Raw genomic sequence first — 20,604 nt, forward strand, 5'->3', positions numbered from 1 at the left:
TTGTTTTTTATCCATTCTACATATAATAGTTTCCATCTGCTAATCCCAAACTCCAATCCATCCCTTTTTCAGGCCCCCTCCTCCTTAGCAACCACAAATCTGTTCTCTACCTCAATGAGTCTGTTTTTATTTCATAGAAAAGTTCATTTGTGTCATATTTTAGATTCCACATAAAAGTGATATCATATGGTATTTGTCTTTCTGTTTCTGACTTACTTCACTTAGTATGATAGTCTCTAGATCCATCTATGTTGCTGCAAAGTGGCATTATTTCATATTTTTTAATGTTAAGTACTATTTCATTGTATATATATGATATACCTCTAAATTATTTTTTTGAAAATTTATCTCCTTTTATAGCTTTATTATTTGAGTTCTTATCTTCTGGACTGATTATTGATCTTTCTTCTATGTTACCTATCTCTTTACCCTTTTGCTTTACCTTCTTGGAAATTTTATTACCTTGATTTTCTGCCTCTTTTGTTAAATTTTTCATTTCTACTATCATAGTTTAATTTATACAGTTTTAGGGTTGTTTTCTTGTTCTCTGAATGTTTCTTTTAAAATAGTAGCATACCATTCTTAATTCATGATTCCCTATTTATTTCAATATTCTCTGTTTAACTGAGGATGTTGTTAACATTTTCTTCTACCTGTATAGGTTCCATTCCTTCTGGTATTTGTTGGTTGATTAATTAGTTGTTTATTTTAGTGTTTGCATTTCATGTTGGAATTTTTAGTCTGTCTGATCATTTTTAAAGAATAGGAAATAAAACACTGGTAGTAAGCTCTGTGTAGTTGGATGTGACTTGCAGCTTATGAGGTGAGCTGTTGTGTGAACTTGGTGGTCCATTTATGGGGAGAATTCCTGCTATATGCTGTCTTCATAATTTTTTCTTGGGCTTGTGAGACTCCTCAGGGACTCTTTCAGCTTTCTGACTGGTGGGGACAGCTGGGAATCTCAGCGTTCAGTTTGGAATCATTCTTTTAATCCTTTGCTTTTGGTGGTACTCTCATCCTCCACGGTGCCTGAAGCTGATTCAGATACCTATGTTTTACCTTCTCCAGGGACTAAGACTACAGTTGACCCTTGAACAATGTGATTTTGAATTGTGCAAGTCCCCTTACAGTAGATTGTTTCAGTAAATATGTACTACAGTACTATGTGACCCATGCTTGGTTGAATCCATGGATAGAGAAACACAGGTATGGAGGGCTGACTGTAGGGTTCTATTCAGAGCTTTGACTGTGTGGAGGGTCAGCACTCCTAACGTCCACATTGTTCAAGGGTCCACTACACTCTTTGTAGAGTAGGAGAATGGTGGCCCTTTAGTGACATGAAGAGGAATAGGGGATTGAAGGATTTAATTGCTGCATGTCACTTTCAGCCAATTGTTTTCTCCATTCCCAAATCCCCAGTTTCCACTTTCAAAGATAATTTGTGCCCCCAATTCCTGAGTCTTAGGATTCTGGGTGTAACTCAAGTTGAGTCCTAGTTTTCCTCATGGCCAGCTTAAGACTCAAATACCTAAGAGTCTTCAAAGTCAAATTACTGTTAGTCTGTTTACTTTGTAGCTTCCAAGAGATTATTGCTGTTGCTTTTTCTCCTAATTATTCTTAAAGTTTCATGTCTTTTAAGACAATCTTGGACTATAGCTTCAGGACAGAGTGAAATTAGATGCACTTGTTTAGCCCACTTTTTGTATCCAAAGCTCCAAAATTATATATAAATTATATAAATTATATAAATTATTCACACTCATGTTACAAAATTACAACAGTATACAGGAGTATAAAATAAAGAGTAAAAAGTCTTCCTTTACCACCCTTTGGCATATCCAGTATCCAGAGGTAACTAGAGAAAGTTAAATTATACTTGAACTATATATAATTTAAAGAATCACAAATGAAATTTTTTTGTGTAAAATACATATATGGTATATAGTGTAAAAAATATCCTATGTACATTTAGTATGTTGAATTATGGAGTTCAATATTATCTGTACATTAGTATTTACAGATGTGTTAGTATTTTAACTGTCTTATAGTTGTACACTGAATGAATATCTCAATTTCTGGGTATTTGTTTTTTATTCATCTTTTTAATATTATTACCAAAACTACTACTATAAATATTCAGATACAAACTTTTTTTAAACTACTTGTGAAAAAAATATTTTAAAATTCTTTAAAATGGAGTTGTGTAGTCAAAGGGTATTATACTTTGTAGTGTAAATATATGCCAAATTGCTCTTCAGGAAGGTTATACCTCTACTAATAGTATATAAAAGTGTCATTTTTCATACTCAGTGTGACTTGGCTCTTATCATACTTTTAAATCTTTGACATCTGACAAGTGAAAAATGCTATCTTGTCATTTTAACCTGCTTGTCCTAATTATACATGAGGTTAATTATGTGCTTATTGGACATTTTTTTCCTATGAGTTTATTCAGTTCATTTAGCCACTGTTCTTTGAATTATTCATCTTTTCCATGTCAATTTGTAAAATCTCATTACACTTGAAAGAATTTTGACCTTTATCTCTTAAATATTTTGTAGATTTTCCCCAGAATTATTCTTTTTATTTGTGACATTGTTTACTGTATTTTTGTTATGTGATCATCATATTTTAAAATGAAAAAATACTGAACAAGTATTGGTTTTCCTATCCTTGCCTCAAATTTTCTTTATAGCTTTACCTTATAAAGTACTTAAACTGTTGATTTAACATTTAGGACATATCAACAATACTTTATTTCAATGAACTCATTTATACAATAAATTAAAATGTTCTTTTATTCTAACTTTAAAAAGACCATTAACAGAATCTCATTTTCATGTATCTTATGCTATTTAGGTAAAAAATTTTTCTCTTTTTAGTGTTCTACGCAAGAGTTCTTCCTGATTGTCAAAACCCTGTATCACTTGAAGTCAGAATTTCAAGCACTGATACCTGCTGTGAATTCCCATGTTGAGTCAGAGTTGCTCCAGATGTTTATTTTAGAAATTCCTGAACTCCTCAGTCCAGTGGAGCATTTCTTGAAGATACTCAATGAGCAAGCTGCCAAGTAAGTAGCAGACCCTTAGTTCTTCCTTTCTAGTAGTGAAAGTACAAATTTACCATTTGATATGTGGATACTTAAGCTTCCGTTAGAATTAATAGTGGAAGTTGCATATAAAAGTAGAAATGTGATTGAATACTAAAGGCTCTGTATTACAACTGGAAATAACCCTTAGCGTTTAGGCAGTTCCATCATACAGAACAAATATGGTATTTCTTCAGGTATCAGATGATGAAGCCCAGGCTGAGCAAGTAGTAGCGGTTTATTAATCCAGAAGTAGATGGCAGACGGCATCTTGTGCTTATTTGCTAGATAGCCAGAGATGGTCTGCTTTATGTGTAGAAACTGCAGAAGTAAAGTTATCCTTTAGGGGGTAGTCATTTTACATTTTATCCCATAAAGAACTTTATGTATAGGAAAAAAGATTTGACAGTATTTTCATTATTTTCTGAATATACAACAAATGTTGAATTTCATCTCTTGGTTTCATCATGACAATCATGAACTTCTAAAATGAAAGTGATGTTAGTGTAATTTCATCTGTCTTCAAAGAAATTAAGAAACTTACCCATAAATATTTAGTGGAAGAGCTGGGATTAGAATCTTGTTCTCCTGACGTTCCACCCTTTGGTCTTTCAGTATGTTTTTAAAAAAATATTTATTTATTTGGCCGTGTTGGGTCTTAGTTGTGGCAATCAGGCTCTTTTAGTTGAAGCTTGTGGGATCTAGCTCCCTGATCAGGGATCGAGCACTGGACCCCCTGCATTGGGAGCATGGAGTCTTAGCCAGAAGACCACCAGGGAAGTCCCTTTCATTATGTTTTGAAAAATAATTGATAATTAGTATAAATAATATGCTTAAGTATGTATATTTGCATTTTTTCATTTTTTTAGGATTGGAGATAAAACTGAATTATTCAAAGATCTTTCTGACTTCCCTTTAATAAAGAAGAGGAAGGATGAAATTCAAGACGTTACCCACAAGATCCAAACACATTTGCAAGAAATACGAAAAATACTAAAAAATCCTTCTGCACAATATGTGACTGTATCAGGACAGGAGGTAATATTGAAATACTTTTCTTTTACATTAATTTTCCTCAATTGGAAAAGCTATTTTAAAGTGTGAATAAATATTTGATGATAGGATGAAAGTTTTTTCTTTTCAGATTTTCTGTTTTATCTTTGGAAATATATTGTAATACCTTGTTTGATAAGAACTTTCTTTTAATGGCAGTATTTTGTTTGCTTATTTATTTTAGTTTCTTGATAAAATCATGGATCTTAGTGTTACATGTGTTTTAGTATTATCTATTGAAATTATATTATAGAAAAGCTTGACTATGGTAAATAATAACTTTAAATAATTCGTTTACTCTAGAAGAGAGAAGTTAGTCTTTGACTCCCAGTCTGCAGATGATAATTGATACAGAGTGAACCACCTACACTAATTGGATCACATAGTAATTAAACGACAAGGCTTCTATTTGAAGGAGTATTAGTTCAGTTCAGTTCAGGAGTATAGCTGCTAAAAAAACAGAAAGACAAAAACAAAACTATAGCAAACACCATAAGATTATGGTGCTATGTAGAATGTGTTTTTTTGGTATGTGTATTTCTGTTTAAAGGTTGATATTAGTTTCTCAGTCTTGATGTATTGCTACTTCTGCATCTTATGTTTAATAAAATACAGAGATTCCAACTAAAGTAATTTGAAAAACTCTACTTGTTTAAATAGCAAATTAGGAAAGTTGTGAATAATTTCTATAGGATGAACATTTTATTCAGAATTTTAAAAAATAGATATTTTTCTAATGGGGAGAAAGTTAATTTCAGATCACTTTAAAAAATATTTGCATTGCTTTATTTAGCCAAAAGAGTGTTAATTTGTATGATTATTTGAAAGAAGAAACTTTATAATTATAATCTTTACTTTTATTAAAATGTTTATTAATTTAATAGACTATTAAGTCAACCTGTCTTCTAGATTAAAATTAAGATGTTATACACATTTCATAATGCATTCTAAATAGAACTCTGTATGACAAAAAAATGATTTCATAATACGTATACTTATTCTCACTCCTCCCCTGAACAGGCAAATACCAAATACTTAATTTTATCTCTTGGTTTCACTATATAATTATGACCTTGCAAAGTGACAAGTGACCTCAACCCGGCTGTTCAGGTCTATTTGTTGGAAATGAGATCATCAAAGTTGCATAATATATTAATGAAAATGTGTAGTAGAAAAGTGGTTGCCTGGTATTATAGTGGTGAAAGCTGCCAGTTCTACCACTTACATGCTCTGTGACCAGGGAAGAGTCACCTCTGAAGTGAGACTACTGCAAAGACCAAATGAATTAAAAAGCATGAAAGTGCTTTCTAATCATAAAACACTTTGCATGTATTATTCATTTAATAATAGTACTTATAGTTACCATTTGTTGTGCACATGTTAAAGTTCAAAATGGTGCTAAGTGCTTTGCTTATGTTACTGAATCCTTGTAACAACACAGAAGGGTTTTTTTTCCCCCCAGTTTTTTAGGAAAGAAAACTAAGACTTGGCATAGTATAGTGAGATAAGCTGCCCAAGTTGGAACTTATTTCCAGCCCAGGTCTGCCTGATTCTGATCTTTATACCATGTTGTCATTTCACTCAACTCATGAACAGTGTTAACACAAAAGATTATCAACATCAAAGATTTTACTTGATAAAATCCAGACATTTTAGAGCTTGCACTATTCAGATTAAAATAAAACATAAGGTTTTGGAAGACAGCCCTAGATTCACTTGGGGTTTTAAAGTTAAAATGGGGAAAACTAATCAGAAATTCATAAGGGATAGTAGATTAGCATTGATAGTATAGTGCTGACATTTTAGAGAAAGCACAGCATGGAGACCAAGTAATTGGATTACAGAGGATTATCAAGGAAGGTAAATTATCTAATTATTCTTAACTTTTACTAAATTAAGGTGGTGAGTTTGAAGCAAGAAATTATTTAGTTTTTAACAAAAGGATAGATTCTTGGTTGTTTTTTTTAAATCTCTAAAATTTTAATAGTACTTCATTTGAATCGAATGTGTGCTCAGTTGTGTCTGACTCTTTGCGACCCCATGGACTGTAGCCTGTCAGGCTTCTCTATCCATGGAATTTTCAGGCAAGAATACTGGAGTGGGTTACCATTTCCTTCTCTATAGTAATTCATTATATAATCACTTTTGTAACATCTTTTGGGAATTATTGATACTGTTCATTGAAACATCAAATAAATTCTAAATATCCAGCATCGTTATAATCAAATTCTGTTTAAATATTTGCACTGAAGGTATCAGCAAAATTTAGAGAGATGTAAAGGAGTAAAACAGACTCCATCAAATATGATTACCTCTGAAAAGTAAAGGAGCTACGAGGCAAAACTCTTGTATTATATATATGTGCTTTTTATTTTATACCCTTCTGTTTTGGCTAAAAGCATATTTCCATACATATAACTTTTGTCATATATGTTAAAAAACCTGTTATGGCAGCCCTGTGTGGTATGTGAGTTTGTTAGTAAAAATAAACTGTCAAACCAGTGTTACTTTTTGCACTATTCCTTTTTTTCACTTTGTTCCCAGTTTTTATGCACTCAGAATACCAAGCCTTATTGACTCTGGGGAATTATTGTGTCTGACGCTGACAGTATTCCTGAAGAAGGGAATGGCAACCCACTTCAGTATTCTGGCCCGGAGAATCCCGTGGGCAGAGGGGCCTGGCAGGCTACAGTCCATGGGGTGGCAAAGAGTCTTGACACAACTGAGTGACTGTCACCCCTTCATCTGACAGTACTGGTCTAGAAAATAGTGAATGAAAGAAATCCTGGAAAGAAAATAATGAAAGCAGAAACTTACATAGCTTTACATAGCTCATTGTTTCTGTGATAATGTCTCTTATGTTTTCTCTGTGGAGATAATGATATCTTAACATTGAATCAGATATGGAATAGGCATGGGGTGATACTTAGATTTGGGACAGTTTTGATTAGGAAATAAATGTTATTGGAACATCTTTAGAAAAATAAATTTGTGAATTAATAAATTTTCACAGCATGCAACATATCCAGATATCTGCTTAGCATGATTGAGACATGAAAAGTAATCTGTTACATCTTACATCTAAATAAAAATTATTTGTGAATTCTTAAGAAACTATGAGAAAGAGGGAGAATAGGAATGGGTGAAGTGTGGCCTTGGAGAGAAAAGAGAGCAGTTCCTGGAATGAGTGAAGAATTTCAGCAAACTTAACCATGATTCCATCCCAGTGATTTTATGGGCTGTAGTTTAAGTAACAATATCTGACGTTTAACCATAACAGAACTGGATCCCAGCAGAAGAATATGAGAGATTGTTAGAGTGAATCTGGACAAATTTTTCACCTCAACACCTAAGAAACAAAGTCACAAACCGTAGAGCAAGGAAAGTTTCTGTGAGAACTCTCTAAAATTTCTGAAATACATGTTAACTTCCAATTTTTGTTAGTTTCCTTTAGCAGTAAAGTCTCTAAACAAAAAGCTTGTCTGCTCATCCTTAGAGTGTTCATTGAAAACAAATAGAAAATTTCCTATCCCATAACTAGTGTAAAACAGAGAAAAACCGCTAGTTGGTGACAATGCTGAGGAGAAACCCAAGACGACACCCAGGACCAGCACCTGGGAAGGTGACCCCAGGAGTTTAACAAACAGGAGGTCCGCGTGGCTTTCCTGATCCTCACTCTGTTTTCCATCCAGTATTGACTCTGTAAATGGCTTGCTTGAGGAGCTGTGGTCCTTAGAGTAGACCCTGGATACTTACAGATTGAACAGTTAGGGTCTAAATCAGCGGTTCCCATCCTTTTTGGCACCAGAGACCAGTTTTGTTGAAGACAGTTTTTCCACAAACCAGGGTAGTGGGTGGTGGGTGATGGTTTCAGGATGATTCAAGTGCATTACATTTATTGTGCACTTTATTTCTGTTACTAATACATCAGCCCTACCTCAGATCATCAGGCATTAGGTCCTAAAGCTTGAGGACCCCTGGTCTAAACTGTTCCCAGGGTGCTCCAAAGGAGTGTGACCAGTGGCAGTTAGTAATGTGTATAGGTCATGGATTTGAATTCAGAGCTGCCGTGCTGCATCGTTATGGTGCATAACTTAAGTACACTATTCTAGCTGGCTGCCCAGAGACCTCATTGAGGCAGTTTTAGCTTCTTTTCAAAATTTCCACTATCATTTAGGCAGTAATTTCTGTGGAACTCTGTGTTATATGTATTATTCCCAAATGTTAGTGGTCTACTGGGGCCCTGAATTTTGCTCTTTGCCTTTGGCTTACCTCCTCCTGCAATTATTTATAAAAACACCAATATGTTTTCTCATAGAAGATTTCAAAATATTTAAGCAGAATATTTTTTAGCATACTCTTAGAGAGATTTTATCTTTCTCATTAGTGTATTTACTTTGTTATTTTTTTCCCCCTCGGTTACTTTTTTTTAGCCAATGGAGAGACTTTTTAAAACTCTTTTCTTTAACTGGATATGTCAGATTTGAAATTGTATTAATTTCCTCTATACAAGAGGACATCGTTAGTTGCAAAATCATTGCTAAGGATAAAAATTCTTATAATTAACCATTGATGCCAATTATAATGAATATAAAAGCTAAAGTATTTCTATTAATAGAAAAGTAAACTCAAAAGCCAGGCTGATATTATTAATAATATGCATGTTATAAATACCAAAATGTTGTAAAACGTATGTGACAAAGTTCCTGTAGTCATCTCAAAATTAATGGCAACTACAGAATTTCTGGGTCCCATCCCACACAAAATAGGTATATTTTTATTTAAATGAAACATTAAATTTCACTGTAATAATACAGAAATGTGAGCAGGAAGAGGAGATTATATATAACTCATGTGAAAAATGGAAGGTGTGATAGAAGTAGTGATTTCATTTACTTCCTGGCTGATTTCAGAAAAGCTTGTAGAGTACAGCTGGATCTGTAATAGTTCATATAAATGAAAACTTAAAGAAAATACTCATGTGAGGAAATCTCTTCCTTCCTTAATTGCTAAGGTGTTAAGTGCTTTGTGTGATGATATGTTTATAGGACTTAGGTTTCTTGGATAAAAGCTATTATAATAAACCTTCTTCTGTTTAGAATAAGGGATTGGCCATATCTCAAACTGATATAATGTCTAATAATAAAATATTAAAAAATTAAAAAAATTTTTTTATGTATTTAGAGGTTCAGTCTTATTACTGAGTCATAGAATTCTTAAGATAAATGCATAAATGAATGAAAAAGGTCATTAAGGAAAAAAATCACCATTTGTAATATGAACATAACAGTGTTACAGGTATTAAATCATCAGGTTATATTTTTTATTACAACCTTTTTGCTCAGTACAAATTGTACTTTTTCCTAAGTATTGAAACCCTAATGATTAATATTTGGTTGTACAGACATATATGAACTATCTCAATAACAGTGCTAGGTTTATTTTGAATGTTTAGAATAATACTTGATAGACTATCACAGCACAATTTTGTGGAAGATTTAAAAATATAATGGCTAATCATTTAAGTATCTAACTTTTATTTATATTTATTTTAGTTTATGATTGAAGTAAAGAATTCTGCTGTATCTTGTATACCAGCTGATTGGGTTAAGGTTGGAAGGTAAGTTTAAAAATACATGTTTTTTATTATTCATGTGGATTATAATAATAAATTACCTTCATGCTTCTGGACTGTTAAAACCACATCCTTGACATTAAAAGCAATTCTTGCCCTTCAGTTTCCTTCTGGAACTTTTAATTAGAGAAATAATTATCTTAAACTCTTTTAATCATTGATTTTTAAACATTTTGTCCAAAGGGTATCTTATTTGTATGTATTTGTTTTCTTGTTTTGTGAATTACTGTTTTATCCTTATACCTCAGAGTACACTTTAAACACATGGAAAGAGAAAGTTGCAGAACCTTCAATTATAAGATGAATTTGGTTGCTTGAACTTCTTGATGAATGCTGTACCTGACATTTCTTTTAAGAAGCTGACATTTCATTTTCTGCCTCACTGAGCTCTGCCTTTCTTTATTTTTAAAGCTTTCCATGGCACATAGTTATACTAGTTCTTTACATGTTCTTTTTTAAAGTTGTGTCTTGAATTCATGAAAATAATTAATCAGAAACAAAATTAGAGAACCACAATGAGACTCTGCCTTTTCTTTTTGGTTAGGCATTAATCCTTAAGAGGTGACTCATTAAAGTGGTTTTAGAGAAATTCATTTCCTCTTGTGAGTGGTACTGTTTCTGAAATATTTATTACTACTGTTAGTATGTTTGCATCAACTTGAGATGAAAATGTTACATTTGCCTAAGATAGTAGAATAGGGACTAGTAGCTGGTGATGGTACGAAGGAACTATATGTTAAGAATGGAAGGAAATTTTGACATGATTCTGACATGATGTATGAATGATTATTAATTCATTATTTTAATAAAAAAAAAAACCTGTTATCCATGGCCACTATCAAAGGATCCTGAAAGCATAATCATGGGTTTATTTAGCTCTAATACCACCCTTTTATTTTTAAACCAGAAGCTGTAATTGAGTTTCAGATATTGTTGATTTTAGGGAATGTTTTCTTCTTCTGCAGGCACTCTTTCCTTTATCTATTTTTGTTCTATACTACAGCTAATGAATGGTAATACACTTTATGAAGAGAAATTACTAGAAATCGTGTTAATCTGTCTAGAACAACCACTGAAATGTCTCACTAAATGAGTTTTGTCAGAAGAGAAAGCTATGAATAATATGTTTGCATAAAAATCTAGATAACATACTTTAAAAGCAATAAGCAAGGCATAAATCAATTCCAGCATCTTTTGAACATTTCAGTGATGTAAATCGAATGAATAAATGTGGTTGGGAAGGTATTTTTTAATCTGTTTAGCCACCAGAGCCTTGACAGGAGTAAGTTAAAATATCATTAGTCAGATTTCGAATGCAAAAGGCTCATTTTCAGTAACTTGCCAAATTAAAGATAATTGTGACCATGTGTTAACAGGAGTGAGTGTGCAAACAGAGATCGGAGTACACTCTGTCATCACCTACCTATCACTCAACCTTGACCTTTTTTTCTTAAAGTCTCCATCATAGTAATAGCATCAATAAGCAGTAATCACTACCACAGTGGAATGGCTCCTAACATTGAGTTCAGTTCAGTTGATTTGCTCAGTTGTGTCTGACTCTTTGCGACCCCATGAACTGCACCTCGCCAGGCTTCCCTGTCCATCACCACTTGCCAGAAGTAGCTCAAACTCGTGTCCATCGAGTCGGTGATGTCATCCAACCATCTCATCCTCTGTCATCCCCTTCTCCTTCCGCTTTCAGTCTTTCACAGCATCAGGGTCTTTTCTAATGAGTCAGTTCTTTGCATCAGGTGTCCAAAGTATTGGAGCTTCAGCATCAGTCCATCCAATGAATATTCAGGATTGATTTCCTGTAGGAAATCATTGAGTGCTAGTGACATAATTACTCTGCTGAGCACTGTCTGATCCTCCCAACAGTGCCTATGGGCTTCCCTGGTGACGCAGATGGTACAGAATCTGCCTGCAGTGGAGGAGATCCTGGTTCAATCCCTGGGTCGGGAGGATCCTCTGCAGAAGGGAATGGCTACCCACTCTAGTATTCTTGCCTGAAGAATTCCATGGACAGGGGAGCCTGGTGGGCTACAGTCCATGGGAAGATTGGACATGACTGACAAGTAACACGTTCACTTTTCATGAGGTAGATACTATTGTTATCCCCATTTGATAGGTGAGGAAAGCTTTTAGTTTAGACAAAATCAGTTTTATTGGCCCAGAGTCACATAGATAGCGAGTAACTGACAGAGTTGGAATCTTACTGTGGATTCTCTGACTGGGGACCCATAGCATCCACCATTGTGTTAGGTAGCTTCTTGATGAGGAAGCAGAGATTGTTTGCAAGCTCAGAAGAGGAGTACATGATATTTCTTCCCATCCAGGGTCACTGTGAATCTGCAGTTGGATCATGAACCCTTCTTTGACTGCCTCCTGAATTAATGCATTGCTGTTCATTGTAATGCTTTTTTTTTAAATTGAAATACTTTAATCCTACAGAAATGTATAAAATATGAAAAATGATATGATCTTTGCCAATATATCCAACTCTCTGATTTGTTAGGACTTAATTTTGTTATATTTGCTTCTGATCTTTTTTTTGTTAAACCAAACATTTTCATTTTGTATAATTTACAGAAAAAACCTCCTTACTTATGAAACAGAAATTCTAAACTTTGATTTTTGCCATATGGATATAACTTGTATTTTAAATCTTCCTAAACAAAGTCCTCTGAACTTCAAATACTTTATTTACAATAAAGATCTTTGGAATCAATAAAGTTCAGTATCATAATTAAAGAATGTTCTCTGTTTACAGCTATTTACTTTCAAGGTTCATCAGAGAATAATCAATAGCTACTTTAATTTTCTGAAGTGATGGCGTTACTGACTTCTTAGTAACCTTGATTTCCTGTTTATGTTTTTTCTCCTCTTCTAGCACAAAAGCTGTGAGCCGCTTTCACTCTCCTTTTATTGTAGAAAATTACAGACATCTGAATCAGCTCCGGGAGCAGCTAGTCCTTGACTGCAGTGCTGAATGGCTTGCTTTTCTAGAGTGAGTTTACAATGAAAAATATAATCTGACTTTTTGCTATGAGAAATAGACCGGAAAATCTTTCCACCAAAAAGAAAAGTAGAGATTACTGCTTGTGACCTGCCATAAAATAGTTGAGTACATGTGTTCTCTGATTTTATTTTTAATCTATTGAAATGTAAGCTCATCTTAGTCTCTGGTAAGAGACCAAATATACTTTTTGTTACTGTACTAACATTTTGTTGCTAAGGATGTTTAGTAATGTCACTTTGAAATTCTACCTTGGATTTTGATTACTTTTCTTGTATAAAGGCTTAACATTTTCAGAGTTGGACAAGTATGGGTTAGTTGTTTTATTGCATTGGCCAAAAAGTTTGTTGTTACAGGAAACAAAGTCTGTACGATGTTACAGGAAAACTTGAACAATGTTTTTGGCCAGCCCACTATCTGCATTTAATTTATTTCTTATATTTTTGCATCCTTTACCTACTTCCCCCTACTATGTATCTTGAAAAAATTCAAATCTATGGGAAAGTTGAAATGATGATCTCTGTACTCTTTACCTAGGTTTATTTAAAGTGTTGAGATTTTACTATATTTGTTTTATATCTCCCTCACATTTTTTTTTTCTGAAACATTTTAAAGTAAGTTTTAGACATTATAATACTTTGGCCCAAAATAATTATGCATACATCTTCTAAAAATAAGGACATTTTGCTATATAATTTTGCTACCACTATTATACCTAAGAAAGTTTAATTGTTGTTGTTCAGTTGCCCAGTCATGTCTGATTCTTTGCAGCGCATGGACTGCAGCTACTAAGTTAAATTTTAAATAGTCTCAATTCCTCTTCTCCCCATATTTTTATTATTTTTATTTTTTATTGAAGTTGATTGATTTACAATTGATTTACAGAGTTATGCCAAACTCTGATGTATATAGCACAGTAACCCAGTTACATACATATAGACATTCCTTTTTTATATTCTTTTCCATTGTGGTTTATCATAGGATATTGAATACATTTCCCTGTGCTATACACTAGGACTTTGTTGCTTACTCATCTATATATAATAGTTTGCATCTGCTAATCCTAAGCTCCCAGTCCTTCCCTCCCTCAGCCCCCTCCTCCTTGACAACCACAAATCTTTTCTCCATGACTGTGATTTTCCCTCCTCCCATATTTAAAAAAAACTTTCACATATTGCATTTGTTTATTAAGTTTCATTAGTGTATTTTAATCTAGAATAGCCCTCTACCTTTATATTATGAAATTTAGAGGGGAGGCATCCATGCCATTGTCTCAAAGAATGTCTCATTCTGGATTTATTAACAGTCACATGTTCATCTCAATAGTTTTAAGTTGGTGGTGTTCTGATAAATGGTGAATAGCCAGCTGTCTGGAGAGCAGTAGTGTGTGTTTGATTTCTGTGGTGTCACTACACCCACCAGGACTGATTGCAAGCTCCTGCTGGCCTGGATTGGAAAGAGATGTGCACACAGTTGACTTTCATGAGTCCATAGGAGCCAGCTCCAGGTCACCAGTCACCTAAGCACTTTGTTTATTAGCTCATTTTGCTTCACAAGAGCCCTAAGAGTGAAATATTATTATCATCCCCAATTTACAAATGAATAAGGTGAGCGACAGAAATAAAGAATAAGTTGCCCACAATAAGACTGTAACCCAGATTCAACCCAGGGTGTCTGGTGGTAGGGCGTGTGCCCTATACTCTCAGGCTATAGAGCCTGCCTATGGTGAATCAATCCATGGGCATCACTGGGAAATCTTTCAGTCTTGCTCTTTAAAATTTTAAACAGTATATTCAGTGTAGTCTTCAGGGAACTTTTTTCCATTTAAAGTAACAACTCTGACAAGTGATAAAAGAGGAGCAAAAAAGATAATATGTGACAGTTTTTAAAAGGTAGTAGGTTGGTACCATCTCTTGTTGCCCAGAGGAGTTTTGAATTACAGGATCAGAAAGAGATTTCAGTACACTTACCCTGAATCTTTTGAAATTATCTTGACTCTGAGTCTTGAATCTGGGGATAGAAATTTGGTCTACTCACTTCCTTTTCCAACTTACTTTCAATTACCCTGGCTAAGGGTTTTCAGGGCTCTTGAGTTTTTGTTTTCCTGACTCTCCCCTTAGTGATATCACTGAGAACATGAAAAGTGGACTAATGTTTTCCCTTTCAAGCTTCAGGGACTTTATTCAAGGGTCCTGGGATTCAACGAGGTTGTTCATCTTCACTGTCTACATAGTGGGTGTGATTTTATAGGTCTGGGTTATGTTCTTTCATGATTCTAGAGTAGAGAAAGTTCAGATATCCCAGGGTAAAGATTTTGGCACTATCCTGATTCTTTATTCCTTTTTTCCCCTTTATCTATTACCAAATTCCTATTTGTCTTTTTTCTCTTTGAAACATCTCTTTGATTTGCCCTTTCCTCTCCTGTCATTTCACACCCTTCCATTCTCGCTGTGTCAGCCCTCTGCCTGGGCCCTTCTATCCCATTAACCCAGGATAGCTGGGTTAATCTCATCATACCATGGCTTGGCTGGAGTTGGGAGTTGCTGAGAGTAAGCGAACATTAAATAAAACATCACAGAAGAATATGATATGATGTATTGCTAAGTAAAAAAAGGGTGAAAAGTATTAAAAATGTGATACCAGTTCTGTATATGTAAATTCACATACATGCACAGCATATACATTTTTGTATTTTAAAATATTAAATATATATGCTGTTATTAATATGCTTATTGGGCCATATATATATATATATATATATATATATATATATATAAATAGTTTCAAATATTAACTGATTAATTTGGAGGGTGAGATTACTGGAAGTTTAATGTACTTTGCAGATCCATGATATCAAAAGTTTCTGTAATATACATATATTACTTTCAAACAGAAAAATATAATTTTTTTTATCCAAAGAAAGAATATTGGCTGAAATTTAGCTACAACATTTGCAGCTAGAGCCCCCATGAGAACAGCATTGATTGTTAGACATACTATTTATTGAGGTGCCAGATGGTGTGAATATAATGTCATTTCGAAAATGATTAACCTCATTGAACCTGACACCAGAGGATTGAATACCAGCTATACAAGTGTTTTTGTCTCTTACCGAGATACTAACAGTTGTCCATTAGTCACATTACTTTTTATTGAAATATTGCAAGAAATCAAGGCTGTAAGAAAGTCTGTGAATGGAACCCCCTCTCAAAAAACAGTGTCTCTTCTTTCATGTTCCAAAAGATAGGCTCTCGATATTGAATAATCTCAATTGAAAAATCTTTAATAATAAGATTATTGAATATTATTCAATTGAATAATTGAATAAAATTACCTCTCATACAGTAGTTCAAGTATTTTATAAATACATTTGCAAATAGAAAATAAAATATTCTCCTTTTTAATTAACTTCAAATATTATTGAATAACATCAGATGGTAAACTGTCATAATAACTTTAGAACCCAAGTGTCTTTAATCTCCTTCCCATGGACCCAGCAATACCTTTTGAGATTAAATCACAGTGATTAGTTGAAGTTGTTTGGTGGGTTAGTGATAAAGTTGTATGTTGTTATGACATAAACCCAAGTCTATCAGATTGTTACCTGAATGGTCCATTTTTCAGCCTGTCATTTTTCTAAGATGATCTCTTTGGAATTTGGTCAAGAATAACAAATAGACAAGACGAAGAAGTCAAGCAAGGCTTTATAAAGAGTTGTGATGGTGATGTTTAAGGTTTATGATAGCTTAAAATTTTTTTTCACATGCCTTATTTATGCAGTTGACATGAGAAGGAACATTGTTGTCCAAAGCTAAATAATTTACCTTCTCTCTCCTGCCCTTTGTGTTGTTGCTAAGCTGAAATGGTACTGACCAAGAGTTATATTACTTATTTCAATCCTGGAAGTTAGATCATCAGGGACAGTTATCCTCAACCTAAGGCTGTTGGGTAGTGATAAATTAGTGGCCTGGACAGGAGCTGAGAAGGAAGGAGTGGGGGTAAGAAAAAATTGGCTGTTTTCTATTTTTTTTTTACTGTAGTGCCACAGATACATTGAACACTCACTCGGATTCAGAGAGGCAAGAGCAGAAATATCAAATATGGCTGCTTTCTGGCAAAGGACAGAGTGCCAGGATAGGAAGACCAGATGGATCAGTAATTAGAATAGGGACAGAATCAGCCACAGTCCAAGGGGTAGATGAGCGGTCAGATCTAAAATTGAAGCTACTAGGAATGACAAGGCACCCTCAGGAGCCTTACGTCCACAGAGCACGTGACATCTTCAACACTAAGAGCCGTTTTTAAGGTGGCAACTGAGCGCTCCCGTTTGATGTCAGGTATAGTCCCTTTTGTGTTTGGTATTTTGCACATGCTCTTAACATTGTTAGTGGTAACCATGTAGTTCCTTCTGAGTAACTTTAATTTGGGGGAAACAGGTAAATTGTATTCATTATGCTCTCCTTGTTCATGAGGTTCTCACTTTGCTGACAAAGGTCCGTATAGTCAAAGCTATGGTTTTTCCAGTAGTCATCTATGGAAGTGAGATGTGGACCATAAACAGGGCTGAGCACTGAAGAATTGATGGTTTAGACCTGTGGTGCTGGAGAAGACTCTTGAGTCAGCAAGAGTTTGGACAGCAAGGAGATCAAACCAGTCCATCCTAAAGGAAATCAACCCTGAGTATTCATTGGAAGGACTGATGCTGAAGCTGAGGCTCCAGTACTTTGGCCGCCTGATATGAAGAGCTGCCTCATTCAAAAAGGCCTTGATGCTGGGAAAGATTGAGGGCAGGAGGAGAAGGGAAGACAGAGGGTGAGATGGTTGAACAGGAGTTTGAGCAAACTCAGGGAGACAGTGAAAGAACAGGGAAGCCTGGTGTGCTGCAGTCCGTGGCATCGCAGAGTTGGACCCAACTTAGCAACTGAACAACAGCAGTGCTGTATCTACTCAGAAAAAGAAGTTTAAAATATACTATAAATATGCTCTGCAATTCACAAATGGTTAGAATTAAAACTGAGTATTTAAAATGTTCTAGTATCTGGAGAAGTTATCTATATAGGATATCTTATTTTAATATTAATAAAAAATCAAATTATGGATTCTAAACAATCAGTACAGTGGTAATAATATCGGAATAACTGATCACATAGCAGCTTAATCTGGATATCCTTTTCTAGTAGGAAGCACTCTAAAAACCTTTGGATTTAAGAAGCAAACAGACTAAATCTCTTAGTTTTTGAAACCCGTAGTATTAAATAGAGAAATATTTTTTAAGAGATGCATTCAGTATAATACTCATCTCTTTTGGAGAGGATTATCTTTAGAAAGTTATAAGGAACTCCTATGATAAGAGATAATAGAAGTATCTAAGCAAAAAAAAACGGAGAAGGCGATGGCACCCCACTCCAGTACTCTTGCCTGGTAAATCCCATGGACAGAGAAGCCTCGTGGGCTGCAGTCCATGGGGCCGCTAAGAGTTGGACACGACTGAGCAACTTCACTTTCCCTTTCACTTTCATGCATTGGAGAAGGAAATGGCAACCCACTCCAGTGTTCTTGCCTGGAGAATCCCAGGGACGGGGGAACCTGGTGGGCTGCCGTCTATGGAGTCTCACAGAGTCGGACACGACTGAAGTGGCTTAGCAGCAGCAGCGGAAGCAAGCAAAAAAAGGAAAGGAAAACCCCTACATACAGCATATGTTTTTTCTAGAATAAGTCTTTCAGTGCAAGTCTTTTAAACTCTTAGATCACCAGCTACCTAATTAGCCAAAGATTTGAAGTGACAGACCTTTTTAAAAACAAGTCTAATATTTAATTTCTATATGAATTATTAATAAGAAAACTGAAGATCACTTTAAAAAGTACCTTTCTTTTTACTTGCCTTCAAAAAATTTATTGCAGTGTCAACTCTATGGTTAGATGTTAGATAAGTAAATCAGGTGAACCTGATGAGCTCTACCTTTGAGACACTTCCAATAAATTTTAGAAGAAGGTATTGAAACTGTTTTCCTAGTTTGGACAATGCTATGAAGGATATGTGCAAAGGGAAGCTGATCCATTTGGGTAGTTCATGATGTCATTTAAGTTAAATGAAAATAATCTCTACATTAGTGTTAATTAGGTCTGAGTTCAGGGTCATGGTCATATGAAATGTGCAATATGGTATTAATAGTAGACATCTTTGTAAAGAAACTATTTTAAAATATATATATATTTTTTTTTTTCAAATAAAGTCTCAGTAATCAAGTTATTAAACAGAAAATAGTTCAATGTAATTTCCACCTTTCTTAACTGCTAGCTGTGTGCCTGGTTATTTGTTTATGCTCATCATAGCTACCAAACTGATTACTTATTGTACAGTTTTTATAGATCTAAGAAATCAATTTGCTCACCTTTTTGTTGTTATTGTTGCTTCTATAGGAGTTTCAGTGAACATTATCACACCTTGTGTAAAGCAGTCCATCACCTAGCAACGGTTGACTGCATTTTCTCCCTGGCCAAGGTCGCTAAGCAAGGAGATTACTGCAGGTAATGTATTTTTTTTTTTTAACTTCAGCCCTTTTCCAGTACTTTAGAACAGATAGAATTTTTCAATTAATTTTAGTGTTCCTTGGTGGCTCAGCTGGTAGAGAATCTGCCTGCAATGCGGGATACCTGGGTTTGATCCCTGGGTTGGGTAGATCCCCTGGAGAAGGGAATGGTACCCACTCCAGTATTCTGGCCTGGAGAATTCCATGGACTGTATAGTCTGTGGGGTCACAAAAAGTCAGACCTGACTGAGCAACTTTCACTTTCATTATACAGTATTAAAATTACTCAAATATATTGAACTCTTGGTAAAGCTGAATGTCATACACATATAGCTTGATTTAAAATTAAGAAATTCCTTTCTTGCTCTACCATTGAGTACAATGAAAGCAAATGATGACTATAACTAGAGGGAAATGTTACATATTTCAATTTTTAGATTTATGTGGGTGACATTTTTTTATAGAGGAGCAATCCTTTCATTTGTTAGCGTTCACTTGAACACTTATGATATGTTTAACTTTGTAATTATAAAAGTCTCATTTAAACATCATCTAAATCAGGTATGGGGGAGACTTAAGGTATGATTCATTTTTAGGCAAATTCCACTCAGTTGCTCTCAAGTTGCTCGTCCTTAAGTCTAAATCTTAAAAGTTAAAGCTTTGGCTCAGTGCCCTGCCTTCCAGGCCCACTGGGGCCCAAGGGTCCTGTGTTCCAGACCCAAGGGGTAGCAATCCTGTTCCCATAGCTTTGCTGGGCAGAGGTCGGGCCCCTAGGGCCCCAGGCTGCCCAGTCCCTACAGTGGTCGTTCTGTGGCCAAGCTCTGCTTCTGGGGTGGCCCCACTTCTGCCTGGTGTTCTGTGCCTGGGCTCATTCCAGCAGCTCCCCTAGGCTGCAGTTCTGCATCGGTGGCTCTCTGTGAAGCCCTTTCGGAGGCTCTCTGGGGGTTCTTATATAAGAGTGCTATCCTATTCCTGAGGGCTCTGCCCTTAAGACCTAATCACCTCCCAGGGGTATAGGTTTGACCACCAGGCTGGTTATTTTAACCACTAACCTTAAACTAAGTTTCATAACCTCTGTGCTCCTCAGTTTCTTCATATTCTTCACAAAATAATACCTACCACTTAGAACGTACAAATTAAATGAGATAAAGACTTTATGAAATTTCTAAGGAAAACCAGGCAGATGATAAATACTTAATAAACAGCAATAGTTACTCACTGATGTTTACTCAAAAATCAGAAAGAATTAAGTATTGTAAAATTTTTTTGCCTTTGAAAAAAA

General features: G+C 34.9%; 1 protein-coding gene across 2 annotated transcripts in view; it reads left to right on the forward strand.

The window, feature by feature from the left end:
- Positions 1-20,604, forward strand: part of MSH3 (mutS homolog 3) — a 169,375-nt gene that overhangs the window by 85,418 nt on the left and 63,353 nt on the right. For both annotated transcript variants that reach the window (XM_065919062.1, XM_065919063.1), the window contains exons 14-18: positions 2,883-3,070; positions 3,958-4,126; positions 9,697-9,761; positions 12,667-12,783; positions 19,213-19,320. In XM_065919062.1, coding sequence (XP_065775134.1) covers positions 2,883-3,070; positions 3,958-4,126; positions 9,697-9,761; positions 12,667-12,783; positions 19,213-19,320 — 647 coding nt within the window. The remainder of the gene's footprint in view (positions 1-2,882; positions 3,071-3,957; positions 4,127-9,696; positions 9,762-12,666; positions 12,784-19,212; positions 19,321-20,604) is intronic.

Source organism: Muntiacus reevesi, chromosome 1 (genome assembly GCF_963930625.1).
Source record: "Muntiacus reevesi chromosome 1, mMunRee1.1, whole genome shotgun sequence".
Classification (NCBI taxonomy): domain Eukaryota; kingdom Metazoa; phylum Chordata; class Mammalia; order Artiodactyla; family Cervidae; genus Muntiacus; species Muntiacus reevesi.